Source organism: Acomys minous (genome assembly GCF_964271855.1).
Source record: "Acomys minous genome assembly, chromosome: 7".
Classification (NCBI taxonomy): Eukaryota; Metazoa; Chordata; class Mammalia; order Rodentia; family Muridae; genus Acomys; species Acomys minous.
In genome coordinates, this window is record NC_140488.1 from 81,413,829 (window position 1) to 81,432,442 (window position 18,614).

At 42.5% G+C, this 18,614-nt stretch overlaps 1 protein-coding gene across 2 annotated transcripts in view; it reads left to right on the top strand.

The window, feature by feature from the left end:
* Window positions 1–18,614, top strand: part of PDK3 (pyruvate dehydrogenase kinase 3) — a 91,910-nt gene that overhangs the window by 24,697 nt on the left and 48,599 nt on the right. For both annotated transcript variants that reach the window (XM_084788968.1, XM_084788969.1), the window contains exons 4-5: window positions 6,199–6,383; window positions 10,231–10,320. In XM_084788968.1, the coding sequence (XP_084645094.1) occupies window positions 6,199–6,383; window positions 10,231–10,320 (275 nt within the window). The remainder of the gene's footprint in view (window positions 1–6,198; window positions 6,384–10,230; window positions 10,321–18,614) is intronic.

Genomic DNA, 18,614 nt, shown 5'->3' on the forward strand with positions numbered 1-18,614 from the left:
ATGTGTGGATCAGTCTAGCTTTGCACTCACAGTGATCTGCCTGCCTATACCTCCTGAGTGTTGTGATTAAAAGTATGTGCTGCCAAGGCCAGCTAATTGTGAACTTCTAGTTTCAGAGTTCATGTATCTTTGCTGTCTTTGTATGTATATTTGTTACATAAACATTTCATTGAGAAAAAGAAGATTTCAGATAAGTAAAAGAAACTTATCCAAATTTCCATTACTAGAGGACAACCACAGCTAACATTTTCCTCTACCTTTATTTTCTCCTAAGTATTCATATTTATGAGTGTAAAGTTTTTTGTTTTTAAATACATTTATTTTATTACACATATATAAAGCAAACTACATACAGCAGGGAGAACTATGTGATAATCATGAGTTCTATAAATGTTACATTCATAGTGATTTGATTGTTTGTATTTGTCCATCTTGAAGTAAACATCTTTCCTGTCTTGTTGAGTCTAAATCTCTATATGAAATTCAATATCTATCCTATCTCAACTCTAATAACTTAACTTCTTTATCTTGATCTAAACAGATCTTATCTCCTAACCAACTAAACTTGATTGTAAAACTATACTATCTGGCCTTCAATTCCCCTCAGAGACTTGAGAAGGAATAAAACTTAAATTCCTGAGTGGCCTAGCAGTGTAGGTTAGTAACTTCCAAAATGTGCAAATTGACTTAGACGGTTTACTGCCTAAACAGTCAGCCAACACTCTATAACATTGGAGCCTCATCTTCGGCTTTCTGGCCCAATATCTCTGCCAGACTTATTTGCAGGGCAGGAACTATTGACTTGGCAGAGTACAGCCATTGACTCTGCCTGCATCTAAGCTGCCCATTTTTAGTCAGAATTCTGTTTGTGGCAGGGACGAGGACATTTTGCCCAGTGGCTTGTTTGCCGGATTTGAAACCATCTTCATAAGGAGGCTCTTTGATGCTCATCATCTTCTTTGAGGTTGGCTGGGTGTTGCCAGGAGTTAACTTGTCTTGTTGTCAAAGAAATTTAGGAATATAAAAACAACTTTAAATGCCATATTCTGTGTGTCTCTGAGGCTTTTGAAGACCTTATTCAACTATTTTACCTCATATATCTATCTGTTAGACTTAGGATATATATTCTTGTGCTAAAATCTGACAAGTATTTGACATGCCCATGTTTTGTATTAATATACTAAATTCTATACCAATGACTTAGGCATAACCTTCATTATGAGTAACAATTAAGGCCTTGAGTTAAGGAGTAGGTTCAATCATCTAGCTTTTGTTCTATTCTTCTTCTATGTTCCTATGTCTCCCTTTCTTTTCAGCTCCTATCTCCTTACCTACGTGCAAGATAAAGGAAAAGAGAGACATCCCTGAGTTTCACCTAGCTTTTTCTCTGTATAAGACCAATAATGACTTATGACCACCTCCCGATGAGAAGTATTTGTAGACCAAGAGAGAAAACAGAAACCAATAGGACCCCCCCTTAGAGGGAATGGGGCTTTGTTCTCTTAAGGTTTCTTCAGGCTGACTTGAGGCAAATAATACCTTGGAAGGGGCCCAGAATGATTGGAGAAAATGGTTAAGCAAGCCAGGGATTGCATTTGTGGTCCAGTTTCTAAATGGTGAGAGATTCCATGCTGAATCAAATGGAAATGGTAGTCCAAATTGGATCAGAAGTTTTCAACAATGTTGTCCAGGAAGCTGTCCGAATCTGATGGGTAACAGCAACATCTGAGGATGGAGCTAGGAGGATGCAGGATGTCAGCGTCCATCATGCTGAGAGGAATGAATCCTGTCAGGTCTGATTCAGCATCAGTGTCTGCTTCTTTTGCTCTGAAAACATGATTCCTCACAAGCATTATACAGTTGTTAACATTATATTTGTATGAGGTGTGCAGGATGTACAGAGCAATTAAGGCTGGTTTTCTGCTCATTGTATGAGTCGACGTAAGGTGTCTGCAAATCTTCCTTCATGCCTTACTAAGAGTGGCCTCTAATACTAAGTCACAGAGAATCTCTGGCCAACATGAGGCCTCTCTATGCCTTTTCATTCATATCTCTGCCAGTCTCAGAGCTGTTCCCATGTAGTAGGATTAGGAATATAAATTACCTGCTTGTTCTGCAGTTTGAATTCTTTATATCCCAATTGTACCACTCCACCTCATCCCCTCCCGATCCCACGCCCTCCCTCATCAACTCCCAATCCTATCCCCTCCCTCATCCCCTTTCCCTCCCTCCCCTAGTCCTTAGAAAGTGGAGCCCTCCTTCCCTAACATCTGACTTTAGGTTATCTAGTGTCCTCTGTACTACATATGACCTCTTCCTCTGTGGCCTGGCAGGGCCACCCTACACTTTACCCAGTATCCAGCTTCAATTCTCTGTAACTGTCCCTATCCCCCATTGGGAAGAGTCTCTCCAAGGATGTCTGTGTTGGGCTAAAATCCACATATAGATGAGTATATACCATGTGTGTCTTTTGGGGTCTGGGATATCTCATTTAGCATGATCATTTCTAATTCCATCAATTTGCCTGCAAAATTCAAGATTCCCTTGTTTTTAATAGCTGAATAGTATTCCATTGTGTAGATGTAACACAGTTTCTTTATCCATTCTTTAGTTGAGGGACATCTCTGTTGTTTCCAGGTTCTGGCTATTAGGAATAAGGCTGCTATGAACATAGTTGCGCAAATGTCTTTGTTGTATAGTGGGACATCTTTTGGATATATGCCTAGGAGTGGTATTTTTTGTTTTTCAAGACAGGGTTTTTCTATGTAGTCTTGGCTGTCTTGTAACACACTTTGTAGACCAGGCTGGCCTCGAACTCACACAGATCAGCCTTCCTCTGCCTCCCAAGTGCTGGGATTAAAAGTGTGTGCCACCACTGTCCAGCAATTTTTATAAAAATAAGTGTTTATGATATAGTTCTTGACCGTTATTAATAGTTTAACAGTATCACTCAGTGACACATATCTTAGAGAAATGCTTCATGAGGAAAATTTGTTTGTGTCAACACTGTGGATTATCCTCATACAAACATATGAGGACTACAACTTTACTTAGTAGCATAATCTTTTGGGGACACTGTTGTTTACAAAATCTATCATTGAAATGTTAATTGTGTAGTATGTAGCTATCAATACTTACACAAGCAAACACACACGCATATATGTAAATTGTCTCTTTTTTTGAGACAAGGTTCCTCTGTGTAATAGCCCTGGCTGCCCTGGGCTCTCTTTGTAGAACAGGCTGTCCTCGAACTCACAGAGATCCCCACCTACCTCTGTCTCCTGAGTTCTGGAATTAAAGGTACGCACCACCACTGCCCAGCATATACTTATATTATTAATTCTTCTATAGATAGGTCATGCAATTTGACCTACTAGTATTGAATTTGACTGGTTTGTAGTTTGTAAAGATACTTTTTCATGTGTATGAGTATATGATATATTTCATAGGTATTTGTGTATGAGAATACATGTGTAATGTTGTGTGTGTGTGGAGATCAGAGGGCAAATTTGGGTGTTGGTCTTTGTCTTACATTTGCATGAACTTCAGGGATCCAAACTTAGGTCAGTACGCTTACACAGCACGTCCATTTCTTCACTGAGTCATCTTGCTGGCATAAACACTGCTCTAAAAACAGCATTTGTTCTCTCTTTGTTTCACTGCCCCCCATTTTCTGTGTACAATATATGCATGTATATCTGTGAAAAGCAGTTTTTAAAAACAGCTATTCATCTTGTCCAGTTGTTTCTCAAGCACTGACCCTAGAAATGGAATTATCTTCTTTGGACTTCAGATATATTTGGTTAAATTGCCCTTAGAAAAAATGTTCCATTTAGTGCCCACACACAGCCTCCACTGGTTATTATTTGCCATTATAATAAAGAATGTTTTACTTTGCTTTTGTGCTGATAAATTGATTGGCATTATGCTTGCTTTTTCTTAGATTTTCCCACTAATGGCAGATCCTTCTAGTCTTCCAATAAGATGTTCATCTTCACTAAGTACAAGGACTCTTGTTTCTTATTTTATTCATAACATATTTTTCTGTAATTCTGCAGTCATGTTCTTTGTTTTTTTGTACTGTTTCTGCCCTTGGCAATAAGCTTAGAACAGCCTTCTTTATCCTAAAGTTATATACTTAATTCGGCTGATTTTCTTCTATTATTTCTGTGATTCCACTCAGAACATTTTTATCTTTTTAAAAATAAATTAATTTCTGTGTATGGTTTATGTGTACATGTGTCTGTGTGCATTTCCATGTGGAGATCAGAGGTTGACATCAGATGTTTTCCTTGATCACTCTCACCTCATTTGTTCAGACAGGCTCTCTCCCTAAACAGGGAACTTGATATTTTAACTAGACTGGCTGGCCAGTGGTCCCCTGGGACCCACTCGTCTCTGCTACCCTGGCTCTGGGATTACAGAGATGTGCTGCCATACCTGGCTTGTATGTGGGTACAGATCCTCATCACTTTACTCACCCCTAGCCAGCTCCCTAGTCTTAACTCGTATATTTTTCATTTACTTGGGGATTAAGGCTTGACATTTCTATATGATTTAAATTGTTGGCCCTCTAGCTTAGTCAGTTCAATGATTTCTTTACTGACTTACAATGTTACATTCATTTAAAAAACATTTTTAATGATTATTTTTATTCCATGTGCATTGCCTTTTCCTGCATGTATGCCTGTGTGAGGGTGTCATGATCCACTGGAACTAGAGCCACAGACAATTTGAGCTACCACATGGGTGCTGGGAATCAAACCTGGATCTTCTGGAAGAGCAGCCAGTGCTCCCAACCTCTGAGCCTCTACATTGTATTCTCTACATGTATGAGCCTCTACATACATATTCTAGTATGCTAAGTTTGGTGCACACCTACTCACTTAACCTTGAGCCTGGCTTCATAATTTAATTTTACTGCTTGACTTATTGTCCTGTTTTTAAGTTACTGTATTTTTATATACATGTTTTTAAATTATTTATTTTTAATTCTATGTATATGGCTGTTTTGTCTATGAAATATGTGTACCACATGAGTGTTTGGTGCCCATATAGTTCAGAAGACGGTGTCAGCTCCCCTGGGACTGGACTTACAAATGGTTGTGGGCCACCATGTGTGTCTTAGTTAATGTCCTATTGTTGTGAAGAGGCACCATGACCACAGCAACTTTTGGGGTGGCGGGGGTTCGAGATAGGGCTTCTCTTTGTAGCCTTGGTTGTCCTAGAACTCACTGTGTAGAATGAGCTGGCCTCAAACTCAGAGAGATGTGCCTTCTTCTGCCTCCCGAGTGCTGCACAGCAACTCTTATAAAGTAAAACATTTAATTGGGGCTGACTTTCAGTTTCAAAGGTTTAGTCTGTTATCTGCATGACAGGAAGCATGGTGGCATTCAGGTAATGTGGTGCTGGAGACGTAGCTGAGAGTTCTACATCCAGATTGGCAGGCAGACGGAAGACAGAGTTGCCGGGCCTTGACTTGAGCATCTGAAATCCTAAAGCCCACAGCCAGTGACGTGCTTCCTCCAACAGGCCATACCGTCTAATAGTGCCACTCCCTATGAGTCCACGGGAGCCGTTTTCATCTAGACCACCACAGTGTGCAGAGTGGGTCCTCTGGAAGAGCAGTCAGAGCTCTTGACCACTGAGCCATCGCTTTGGCCCCTTCCCTATGCATCCTTACAATAATGGGCCAGAACGCTTGACGGTGGTCTGTGTGTTTAACTTTGGGATGGCTGTCTTCCTAGTGTTAAATACACTGGCTCAAGTAACCTGCTGCCTCTGCGTTTGAGTATCTAGAAGCATGAGTATGTGCCATTGGTCCCAGCAAACACTTAAGGACTTTGGTAGGATTATCTTCATGTTGTCAGGAGAAATGTTGATATGTTCAGGAATTCTTTAGTCAAAAAGCACTTATAAAATCCCAAAATGTCAGTGCATTCCTAAAAAAAAAAGTATTTGAACTCTTAAAAAACTTTATTAAAACCCTTTACTTTGTGTAGCTCTGAAAGAACTTCAGTAGTAAGTTTCAAGCCAAAGCTTGGTTTCGGTTTTAGTGTCCGCGACTACTTACTTTTACTATCTATGAGAGGAAGTTTCTACTTATAAAGAGGTCCAGCAGGTGGCTGGACAGAGGTGGGAGGTGGGTTCCGGTCCATGAAATATAAACTTACCACATTTTGTTTCCTTCCCATACAGCTTTCTCCACGTTTTGGTTAATATCAGAAACAGACACAATGATGTTGTTCCTACAATGGCCCAAGGTGTGATTGAGTACAAGGAAAAGTTCGGATTTGATCCATTCATTAGCAGTAACATCCAATATTTCCTGGATCGTTTTTATACCAACCGTATTTCTTTCCGGATGCTTATTAACCAGCACAGTAAGTCGGGTTATGTTGAGTCTAGATTTGAAAAGTTAACCATATTAATTTTTTTGAAAAGTTTTCATTTTGCCTCACTTTTAATTTGCTGACTTAGACTTTTGGCTGTGAAATTTCATTTCTAGTTTGGTTTTTCTTAAGTGAGTCTTTCCGATTATAAAAATATTTTTTTCTTTTTTTTTTTTTTTATTAATTTATTCTTGTTACATCTCAATGGTTATCCCTTCCCTTGTATCCTCCCGTTCTTCCCTCCCTCCCATTTTCCCCTTACTCCCCTCCCCTATGACTGTTCCTGAGGGGGATTACCTCCCCCTCTATATGTTCATAGGGTATCAAGTCTCTTCTTGGTAACCTGCTGTCCTTCCTCTGAGTGCCATCAGGTCTCCCACTCCAGGGGACATGGTCAAAGGTGAGGCACCAGAGTATGTGAGAAAGTAATATCCCACTCTCCACTCTACTGTGGAGAGTGTTCCGTCCATTGGCTAGATCTGGGTAGGGGTTTAAGGTTTACCGCCTGTATTGTCCTTGGCTGGTGCCTTAGTTTGAGCGGGACCCCTATGCCCAAATCTGCCTATCATAATGTTCTACTTGTAGGCTTCTAGGACCCTCTGGGTCCTTCTACTTTGCCTTTCTCCCATGATTCTCTCATCTAGAATCCCACTAGAATGTCCTCTCCTCTGTCTCAGTTTCCTGGTAAGTGAAGGCTTTCGTGGGACATGCCCTTTGGGCTAATATGCAGATATAAGTGAGTATATACCATTTGAGTCTTTCTGCTTCTGGGTTAACTCACTCATTATGATCATTTCTAGCTCAATCCATTTATCCACAAATTTCGGGAAGTCCTTGTTTTTAATAGCTGAATAGTATTCCATAGTGTATATGTACCACAGTTTCTTTATCCATTCTTCTATTGAGGGACACTTCGGCTGTTTCCATGTTCTGGCTATTATGAATAAGGCTGCTATGAACATGGTTGAGCAAATTTTCTTGTTGTGTGCTGGAGCATCTTCTGGATATATTCCAAGGAGTGGAATAGCTGGGTCTTGAGGAAGCCCTATTCCCATTTTTCTGAGATAGCACCAGATAGATTTCCAAAGTGGTTGTACTAGTTTGCATTCCCACCAGCAATGAAGGAGTGTTCCTCTCTCCCCACATCCTCGCCAGCATGTGGTGTCGCTTGAATTTTTGATCTTAGCCATTCTGATGGGTGTAAGATGGAATCTCAGAGTTGTTTTGATTTGCATTTCCCTGATGACTAAGGAGGTTGAGCATTTCTTTAAGTGTTTCTCAGCCATTTGATATTCCTCTGTTGAGAATTCTCTGTTTAGTTCCATGCCCCATTTCTCGATTGGGTTATTTGGTTTGGTGGTATTTAATTTCTTGAGTTCCTTATATATTTTGGATATTAGACCTTTGTCAGACTTAGGGTTGGTGAAGATCTTTTCCCAGTCTGTAGACTGTCGCTTTGTTCTCTTTACAGTGTCTCCTGCCTTACAGAAGCTTCTCAGCCTCATGAGGTCCCATTTATTAATTGTTGACATTAATGTCTGGGCTGTTGGTGTTCTGTTCAGGAAGTTGTCTCCTGTGCCAATATGTTCCAAGCTCTTTCCCATTTTTTCTTCTAAGTGACTTAGTGTCTCTGGTTTTATGTTGAGGTCTTTAATCCACTTGGATTTGAGTTTTGTACAAGGTGACAAATATGGGTCCAGTTGCATTTTTTTACACATAGACATCCAGTTAGACCAGCACCATTTGTTGAAGATGCTATCCCTTTTCCATCGAATGGATTTAGCTTCTTTGTCAAAAATCAAATGACCATATGTGTGTGGATTCATATCTGGGTCTTCGATTCGATTCCACTGATCAACCAGCCTGTTGCTGTGCCAGTACCATGCTGTTTTAATTACTATTGCTTTATAGTACAGTTTGAGATCAGGTATGGAGACTCCTCCAGAGCACCTTTTATTGTACAAGATTGTTTTAGCTATTCTGGGTTTTTTGTTTTTCCATATGAAGTTCAGAATTGAACTTTCAATGTCTTTAAAAAATTGTGTAGGTATTTTGATAGGGATTGCATTGAATCTGTAGATTGCTTTTGGTAGGATGGCCATTTTTATTATGTTAATTCTCCCTATCCATGAGCAAGGTAGATCCTTCCATCTTCTCATGTCATCTTCAATCTCTTTCTTTAGGGTTTTGAAATTTTTTTCAAACAGGTCCTTCACTTGCTTAGTTAGAAAAATATTTTAATCAGTGTTTTTTGTTCAAAGCTGTCCTTGGAAGGCATTTGTGATGCTTACATTAGAGGCAAGACCACTGCCTGCCTTTCACGACCTCTGCTGTTAAATTTCTATTAAGACAAGGGACTGGCTTTAATGGCAGCTGCATTTACTTTCTCAATAATTATTTATCCAGGAGTACAAACATGCATTTTCTTTTTTTCGTTTTAAAAACACTAATACTGGAAATATTGAATGAGCATGTTGGATATATAAACAGTTTCCTTTTTTTCTACCGTGATAGCTAAAATCTGAGGAAGCAAAATGTCCATGATGCCACATATTGAGAGTTTTAGTCTACTCTCCACAGTCATAGACAGGGAGAAAAATCTAAAATTCTTTTAACACAACAAGCATCTTGACTGATTTTCAGTGTTGTCAACTTGGTTGATTTTTTAATTCTAAGGGAAAAACATCCACATATTTGGAGTCACCCGTGCTAAATCAGAGAATGAACAAAGCATTTTTAAAACTCAATTGATTTATTAGATAGATGAATGTTACAGAACTATTAAGTATGTGTTTAGAGCCAGGCAGTGGTGGTGCACACCTTTAATCCCAGCACTCCGGAGGCAGAGGCAAGTGGATCTCCATGAGTTTGAGATCAGCCTGGTCTACAAAGTGAGTCCAGGACAGCCAGGACTACACAGAGAGACCCTGTCTTGAAAGACAACAACAACAACAACAAAAACCCTAAAAAACAAAGTATTTATTTATATATTTTTAGAAGCAAGTAATTGACAATTTATAGAGAAAAGGGAGCCTAAATACTAGCTAGCTAATGTACTGAGATAGTGACGATTTCCTTATCTAAGCATAGATGTGCATATATTAAACTCATACACCTGTTTTTCCTGGTTTTAATAATTTAGACTTCATGCATTGGCATATACCCACGTTTACTATGTTTTATCATCTCAAATAGTTTATTTTTTGTTTAGGTATTCTCCTTTTGTAGAATCTAAAATTATTCCCAAGTTTCGATTGATTTAATATAAAGTATACGTATAAAATTTAGTTTGAGTTGCTATTTTTTTCTTTACAGCTTCTTTAGGCTTTTATTTAGGAATACAAATTTGCAACTATTGTGTAGAGCAAAATGGGGTATTTTTCTAAAAGTACTTGAACAAATACTGTTTGTGGACACAGAATAGAAAAAGAGCCTCTGTGATGGAGACATTTGCAGTGCTGCCAGTGAAGGTTCTACACAAATGGCCCAGACTGCATGTTGTAAATATTTAGTGACTGTAATAAATGGCTACAAGTCTTGAGCATGGAAGTAAGTGTCTTGATCTAGTTTCCATCAGCTGAGGAAGAAAGTATTGGGCCCATGACATGTCCACTGCTTTAGGATCTACTGGCTGCCACTGATGGGACTTAAAGTACATCCTTCATCCTTTTGGCTGATGTATCTGCTCAGCCATTAGCTGTATTACATTACTCTAAGTCATTGCAGATGCTGAAATGATTCTTAAAAGATCCTTTGACAGTTAGAAACTTATTTCTGTGCTTGACCATCCCAGCCTGCTGTGTTTCAATCCCTTTCTTTCTCTTTTGTGTTCATTTAGCACTTCTGTTTGGTGGTGACACTAATCCTGCTCATCCTAAACACATAGGAAGTATCGATCCCACCTGTAATGTAGCTGATGTGGTGAAAGGTAAGGATACCAACCCAGTGCCACAGACCATGGCAGCGATAGCATTGTGGCTTATTTGAGGCAGCTCAACTGTGGGCCTATGTTGCTGTGTAGTCGGTGATTCACTGGGCCATGATAGGCCTAAGCCATTTAATCCAAATAGGAAATATTTCTAGATCAGAAAACAATGGATCATTTCTAATATTCAAACTCCAATTTCTACTTTGTTGGTCAGGGTTGTACTTGTAGTTCTTTCTTAAACAATAAACATTTCAAGAAGCTCCAAATTTTGGCTTGCCACCATTTTCAGCCATTCCCTTGTTATAAAATGAGTCTGAATTCACATTTGCCACATCTATGTGTCTTTTGTTGCATATTCCTGGTGTGAGAAGCTATACAGCATGTGGGCTTAGCTGGATGTACACTATGCCAATAGACCCAGGGCAGAACAGGCCAAGTACACATGAATTCCTGGTACACTGGGGACTGTGAGTTTCAATACCCGTTCCCCATTATTCATTTAAAATAAATGCTAGATACTGTCGGGAAAGCTCAGCTGGCTGTAGTCCACTAGGTTCCAGTACTTCTTAAATTTTTATGTCGTGCAAATTTGTGTTCCCAGTTTGTCTCCTTCCCCAGACTGTATTTCCACATCTGCTTCTTGTCTCACTTTAAACACTCCCTGACAAGCTACATGAGCGTACTACGTTCTGGTTTTCATCAAGGACCTTAGGTGCTATTCAGCAGCCACTGCTAAAGATAGTCTGTGCAGTATGGGTTTCAGGGGCTGCCTGGGTCTCTGGTTGCCTAGAAGACATTTACTCACATTATTTCAGTTCTAAGTGACCAGGTCCAGCTGATCCATGGGTGCCTTTTCTCTTGAATTGTTGTTGATATAAGGCAAGGGAACATGTCTTTCCTGGTTTGATAACATAGAACCTTGGAGTGCCTATAGAGAAAAATGATCTGTAAATATTCTGTGGCTTGATAAGTTTTAGACATTTACAAATGTTAATTTTATTATTAAAAATGTGGACATCTGGCAGTGGCGCCATACACCTTTAATCACCAGCACTCAGGAGACAGAGGCAGATGGACCTCTGTGAGTTCAAGGCCAACCTGTTGTACAGAGCGAGTTCTAAGACAGCCAAAAAACCCTGTCTTGAACCCCGACCCGCTACAAAAACAGTGGCCTAGAGAGATGACTCCGCTGTTAAGAGCATTTGCTGTTCTTACAGAGGACCCAGATTCCTTTTCTAGTACCCATGTAGTAGCTCAAAACTGTTGTAACTCCAGTTCTAATGTCCTCTTCTGACTTCCTCTTCTAACCACATGTATGTATATATACAGACATATATGCAGGCAAAACACTTGTACAGATTAAGTAACGTAAAACAATTTAAGAAATTGCAAGGGCCTGGACAAATGACTCCGTGTCTTCCTGAGGATCCAGGTTCAATTCCCAGCACCCACATGGCAGCTCATAAACTGTAACTCCAGTTCCAGACACACAGGGAAAACACCAGTGCACATGGAGTAAGAATAAATACATTTAAAAAAAGAAATTTCAAATTAAAAAGTAGCACACACTGGAATTAACTAGTCCCAAAGTCTAGTTTTTTATTGATAGTGATAACTTTTTAGTCATAACTTTAGAGATAGAGCGTCAAGAGATATTTTTAAATGTCTGTACATGGTATGTAATAATGGATTTGCTTCAAATTTAGACAGAAGATGGGAAATATAAAAAAAAGCCTGGGCCTATGTGAAGACTAGGTTGAGGCTTTCGTGAGTGCGTGGCAGTTCATCGTACTGTGGTTTACACTGGGTACATATTTGAAATTCTTCATGATAATGTTTTTAAAATATCATCATTATCTCATTCCTTTCTTTACAATATAAAGTCTGACTAATTTTTAGGGAGCCTATAGCTGAGGACCAGAGGAATTTGATGTATCTTGGGAGTTTCATGAAACGCAACAACTTCTGTAGTACGGAGAGATTAAGCAGTGCCACGGTGCATCAGAGGCCTTGTAGAAACCAAGGAGCAAGTTCCCTGTGACTTGACTGCTAAGAGCTGAGGGAACTTAAGCGTTATGACTGTTACTGTCAATGTTATTCCAGTATTTAGTACATATTAACTAATATATACTTTGATCTCTAACTTTTGCATAAGTATTTCAAGATGGCCAGAGGCTTTTGCATTGCTTAGGGACAAGTTTTATACCAAAAACTAACTGAAAGATTATGCAGAATAAGGCAACAAATATTTGAAAGAAACTCAAAAGCCGGAAAGTTTATGCCTGAGTCTCCCAGTCACCCTCAGTCAGTCAGCTTTCTATTGCTGTGAAAAATACCCAAGGAAATCCATCTAGGGGAAAGAATATTTATCATGTTGGTACAGTTTCAAAAGTTTCAGTGCACTGTTGCCTGGCCCCATCCTTGTGTACCTGTGACAGTGTAGAGTAACGCGGCAGTGAATGTGTGCCAGAGCAAAGTTACTTCTTTAGGGTAGCTGGGAAACACACAGAAAAAGGAGACAGTCCCATTACCCCTTTCAAGATCAGTGACCTAACTTTTTCACCCTTATCCCCGCCCCAAGGTTCTGTCTAGTAGCACCATAAACTGGAGGCCATTTAATGGCCTTTCGGTGACATTTAGGTTTCAAAAACATTTTTTAAAAACCAACCAATTTTCTTTGTTTATTTTATTCACAAACCCAGTCTCTCCCTTTTCCCCATTCTCTCAATATTTTTGCTGTGCTGGGCCTTAGCCATAGTGAGCAAGCACTTTACCATCAAGCTTTATTTCCAGCCTTTTTATTTTTTATTTTGTTACATGGTTTTACCATGTCTACGAGGATGGCCTTGAATGCACTTTGTAGCTCATGTAGGCTTTGAGCTTGTGATCCTTCTGCCTTAGCCTTCTTAGTAGCTGGTATTATAGGCCTGCACCGCCAGGCACAGCCCACTTACAGACTTATCTTCACTCTTTTAAAAAGAATTCTCCTCATAAAATGCCTCTTGACTGTAGCCTTCTCTCCCTCTACTCTTCACAGTCTCCCCTGCCATGGCGTCCCTCCACCCCAAATCCATTGCTCCTCTGATTCCCTTGAGAAAGGAGCAGGCCTCCTAAGGATATCAACTGTACATGGCATAACGAGTTACAGTAAGACCAGGCACAAACCCACATATCAGGGCTGGATGAAGCAACCCAGTAGGAGGAAAAGGATCCCAAGCACAGGCAATAGAGTCAGAGGCAGCCCCTACTCCCACTGTTAGGAGTCCCACAAGAACAAGCTGCGCAACTACAGACAGAGGCCCTGGCTCAGACCCGTACAGGCTCTGATTTTTGCTTCAGTCTCTGTAAGCGTCTATGAGCTCTGCTTAGGTGATCCTGTGGACCTTGTTTTTATGATGTCCTTGACTTGTCTGGCTCCTACAATTCCTCCTCTCCCTCTTCCTCCTTACCCTCTTCCATAGGAGGATTCCTGGAGCTCCACCTAGTGTGAGGCTGTGGGTCTCTGCATCTGCTTCTATCAGTTGATAGATGAAACCTTTCTGTTGATTATTGGACTAGGCACCAATATTTATAACAGAATAGCATTAGGAATCATTTCACTGATGCTTTTTTGCCAGTAGTGTTTGCTTCTATCATGGGTCTCTGAGCTATTCACCCTCTAGTTCCTGGCCATCCAGGAAGTGTCTACCACTAACTTAAAACAAAACAAAACAAAACAAAAAACGACACTTTCTGCCTAGTATATTGCAAATAAAGTTTAGTATAGTCTATTGTGTGATCTGGGGGGGCGGGGAGTATAACTAAAGCCTAGATTCTTGGTGAATTTCTATGTAGTAACTGTCACTCCCCATACTCCTCTGTCACTCCACTTCCCCAACACAAACATGCCTGCGCGCACGTGCGCGCACACTCTCTCTCACACACACGCACACGCGTGCACACATGCACACACACACACAAGCACGCGCGTCCTACCGCCATACTTATGAGGTGAAGCTGGAGGACTAACACATTCTCTCTTCCTCTGTGCATCTTTCAATATTATCATCTCTCATTAGCCTCTTTTCCTTAAGTTAAAAGCACTGGAGGGTGGTATCAGATCCAGACGTGTACACTGCTACATCTACATAATCAACTTTATTGCAACCTTCCTTCCCATCAAAGTGCTTTAAAAGTATCTACATTTATAACACTGTTTTTATAATACTAGATATTGAACCTAAGGTCTCACATGCTGAACAAACACTCCACAAGTGAACTATATTCTGATCCTCTTTTCATTTTTCATTTTGGAACAAGATCTTGTTATGTTGCCGGGCTTGCTCTGGACTCACTTCTGTAGCCCAGGCAGGCCTTGAACTTGTCCTTCTGCATGAGCCTTCAGAGTAGCTGGTATTGTGGGCCTGCACCACCAGAACACCTTTTTTGGCTTCCTTAGCTGTGACAAGCTTGCATGGCTTAAGCATAGTTAAATGTCCATGCCAATTGACCCCTTGTATATGTACATTCATGTGCTAGTGTGTGTACACATGTGTTTTACAACCTTCACAAGTCTTAATGAACTAAAACTGATCCCATACTCACAGTTTTTGAGATATCCTATAGAGCGTTTTTTGTGTAGAAGGGTAGGAACCCTGTTTTATTTTTTGACTAGACAAATGTATAAATGCATAGAAGTAGGAGTGCATCCAGCATAATGATAACTGCATATACAGAAATCTGTTAAGCAGGCCTTCCTGTGGCTTATTCAGAATATTAATTTTTACCTCTATACATCTGTAAATTATAGACTCAGGGCAGTAAATGCTAGAATTGGTGTTATAAAGCAACTCCTATTATCCTTTATGAGGAGCCTTCTGTTGTGTCCCTTTTCCCTCCTTTCTTTGTAAGAAACCAGAAAATCCTGTGATGAGAGTGTTTTAAAGATACAAATTTAAATCTTTGCTTTGGTACAGAAGTTGACTTCCACAGCATTGATAACTTTTCCCTGTCATTTTTGTGTGTTATTATTGCTTAGCATGAGAGCATTCAAATGGCCTCCTGAGTGCATGGTATTATTTCAGCTCAAAAATAATATCTTATGCTCTCAATTTGGCCTCCTCAGGTTGCAAGTAACAGACTCACTCTAGATCCAGGAATAGGTTTATTAAAATAACTGAGTAGGTCCTATAGTCAGGGCATGAAACACTTTACAGTCAGAACTTTAAATACTAGAATAAAGAAACAAACATTCCAGGTTGTTTTCTGGGTATCTTGTAAATGGAGTTGCAAAATACAGCTTCTCTACTTGCCCCCCCCCCCTTTGTATGCCCTGGCTAGCTTGACTGAGCCTACTTAGGACATTGCCAAGTACTCTAGGCTTCCTGCATCATGATTCTTCTCAGTGCCCTGTATTTCATGCTCATCCGGAATGTCCCATCTTGAGTTTCCAAAAGATAGAGTTTATTGCTTCAGTTCATCTTGTTTTTTCCTGTGACTATAAGTTTTAATAGTCTGGCCATGGCTGGCCTGTGGATTCATTGTCCTTATGTTAGATGTTTTCTCTGAACTTCCCCAGTTGGCTCTGTTTATGAGATTGGAGGATCTACTGCTTTGAAAAATTGGTGGATTCCATTTAGAATGGATTTTTGGTAGGAAGGCTAATAATATATATTGTATTGTATTTCTTTGTAACTTAAGGGGTTTCTAAAAATTAGCATATTGGTTCTGGAAGTTTTTTCCTAAGGGAGGACATCAGTCAGTATGGTGTTTGTAGACATTCACCATAGGTGGCCGGGGTCAAAAAAGTGCAGAAGGTGAGCGGATATCTAACCCATCAGCCTCATCCCCAATTCAGGTATGGATGGGAGAGTGAGTGCATGTGCAGCAGGAAGGCTACTGTTTTTGTCTTGTTCTTTGTTAAGACAGGATCCCATGTAGCCCAGGCTCAAACCTGCTAGAGCTGAGAATATTATTTTATGTGTCTGGGTACTTTGTGAGCATATATTTCTGTGTACGACATGAGTGCTGGTGCCCACAGAGGAGGAGTGCTGGTGCCCACAGAGGATGAGTGCTGGTGCCCACAGAGGAGGAGTGCTGGTGCCCACAGAGGAGGAGTGCTGGTGCCACAGAGGATGAATGCTGGTGCCACAGAGGATGAGTGCTGGTGCCACAGAGGAAGAGTGCTGGTACCACAGAGGAGGAGTGCTGGTACCACAGAGGATGAGTGCTACTGCCAAAGAGGATGAGTGCTGGTGCCACAGAGGAGGAGTGCTGGTGCCCACAGAGGATGAGTGCTGGTGCCACAGAGGATGAGTGCTGGTGCCCACAGAGGAGGAGTGCTAGTGCCACAGAGGATGAGTGCTGGTGCCACAGAGGATGAGTGCAGGTGCCACAGAGGATGAGTGCTGGTGCCCACAGAGGAGGAGTGCTAGTGCCACAGAGGATGAGTGCTGGTGCCCACAGAGGATGAGTGCTGGTGCCCACAGAGGAGGAGTGCTGGTGCCCACAGAGGATGAGTGCTGGTGCCCACAGAGGATGAGTGCTGGTGCCCACAGAGGATGAGTGCTGGTGCCACAGAGGATGAGTGCTGGTGCCCACAGAGGATGAGTGCTGGTGCCCACAGAGGAGGAGTGCTGGTGCCACAGAGGATGAGTGCTGGTGCCCACAGAGGAGGAGTGCTAGTGCCACAGAGGATGAGTGCTGGTGCCCACAGAGGATGAGTGCTGGTGCCCACAGAGGAGGAGTGCTGGTGCCCACAGAGGATGAGTGCTGGTGCCCACAGAGGAGGAGTGCTGGTACCACAGAGGATGAGTGCTAGTGCCACAGAGGAGGAGTGCTGGTGCCACAGAGGATGAGTGCTGGTGCCCACAGAGGAGGAGTGCTAGTGCCACAGAGGATGAGTGCTGGTGCCCACAGAGGATGAGTGCTGTTGCCCACAGAGGAGGAGTGCTGGTGCCCACAGAGGAGGAGTGCTGGTGCCCACAGAGGAGGAGTGCAGGTGCCCACAGAGGATGAGTGCTGGTGCCCACAGAGGATGAGTGCTGGTGCCACAGAGGATGAGTGCTGGTGCCCACAGAGGAGGAGTGCTAGTGCCACAGAGGATGAGTGCTGGTGCCCACAGAGGATGAGTGCTGTTGCCCACAGAGGAGGAGTGCTGGTGCCCACAGAGGATGAGTGCTGGTGCCCACAGAGGAGGAGTGCTGGTGCCCACAGAGGATGAGTGCTAGTGCCAGAGAGGAGGAGTGCTGGTGCCACAGAGGATGAGTGCTGGTGCCCACAGAGGATGAGTGCTGGTGCCACAGAGGATGAGTGCTGGTGCGACAGAGGATGAGTGCTGGTGCCCATAGAGGATGAGTGCTGGTGACCACAGAGGATGAGTGCAGGTGCCCACAGAGGATGAGTGCTGGTGCCCACAGAGGAGGAGTGCTGGTGCCCACAGAGGAGGAGTGCTGGTGCCACAGAGGATGAGTGCTGGTGCCCACAGAGGATGAGTGCTGGTGCCACAGAGGATGAGTGCTGGTGCGACAGAGGATGAGTGCTGGTGCCCACAGAGGATGAGTGCTGGTGCCCACAGAGGATGAGTGCTGGTGCCCACAGAGGAGGAGTGCTGGTGCCCACAGAGGAGGAGTGCTGGTGCCCACAGAGGATGAGTGCTGGTGCCCACAGAGGATGAGTGCTGGTGCCCACAGAGGATGAGTGCTGGTGCCCACAGAGGATGAGTGCTGGTGCCACAGAGGATGAGTGCTGGTGACACAGAGGATGAGTACTGGTGCCCACAGAGGAGGAGTGCTGGTGCCCACAGAGGATGAGTGCTGATGCCCACAGAGGAGGAGTGCTGGTGCCCACAGAGGATGAGTGCTGTTGCCCATAGAGGAGGAGTGCTGGTGCCCACAGAGGAGGAGTGCTGGTGTCACAGAGGATGAATGCTGGTGTCACAGAGGAGGAGTGCTGGTGCCACAGAGGAGGAGTGCTGGTGCCCACAGAGGATGAGTGCTGGTGCCACAGAGGATGAGTGCTGGTGCCACAGAGGATGAGTGCTGTTGCCCACAGAGGATGAGTGCTGGTGCCCACAGAGGATGAGTGCTGGTGCCCACAGAGGATGAGTGCTGGTGCCCACAGAGGATGAGTGCTGGTGCCCACAGAGGATGAGTGCTGGTGCCCACAGAGGAGGAGTGCTAGTGCCACAGAGGATGAGTGCTGGTGCCCACAGAGGATGAGTGCTGTTGCCCACAGAGGAGGAGTGCTGGTGCCCACAGAGGATGAGTGCTGGTGCCCACAGAGGATGAGTGCTGGTGCCACAGAGGATGAGTGCT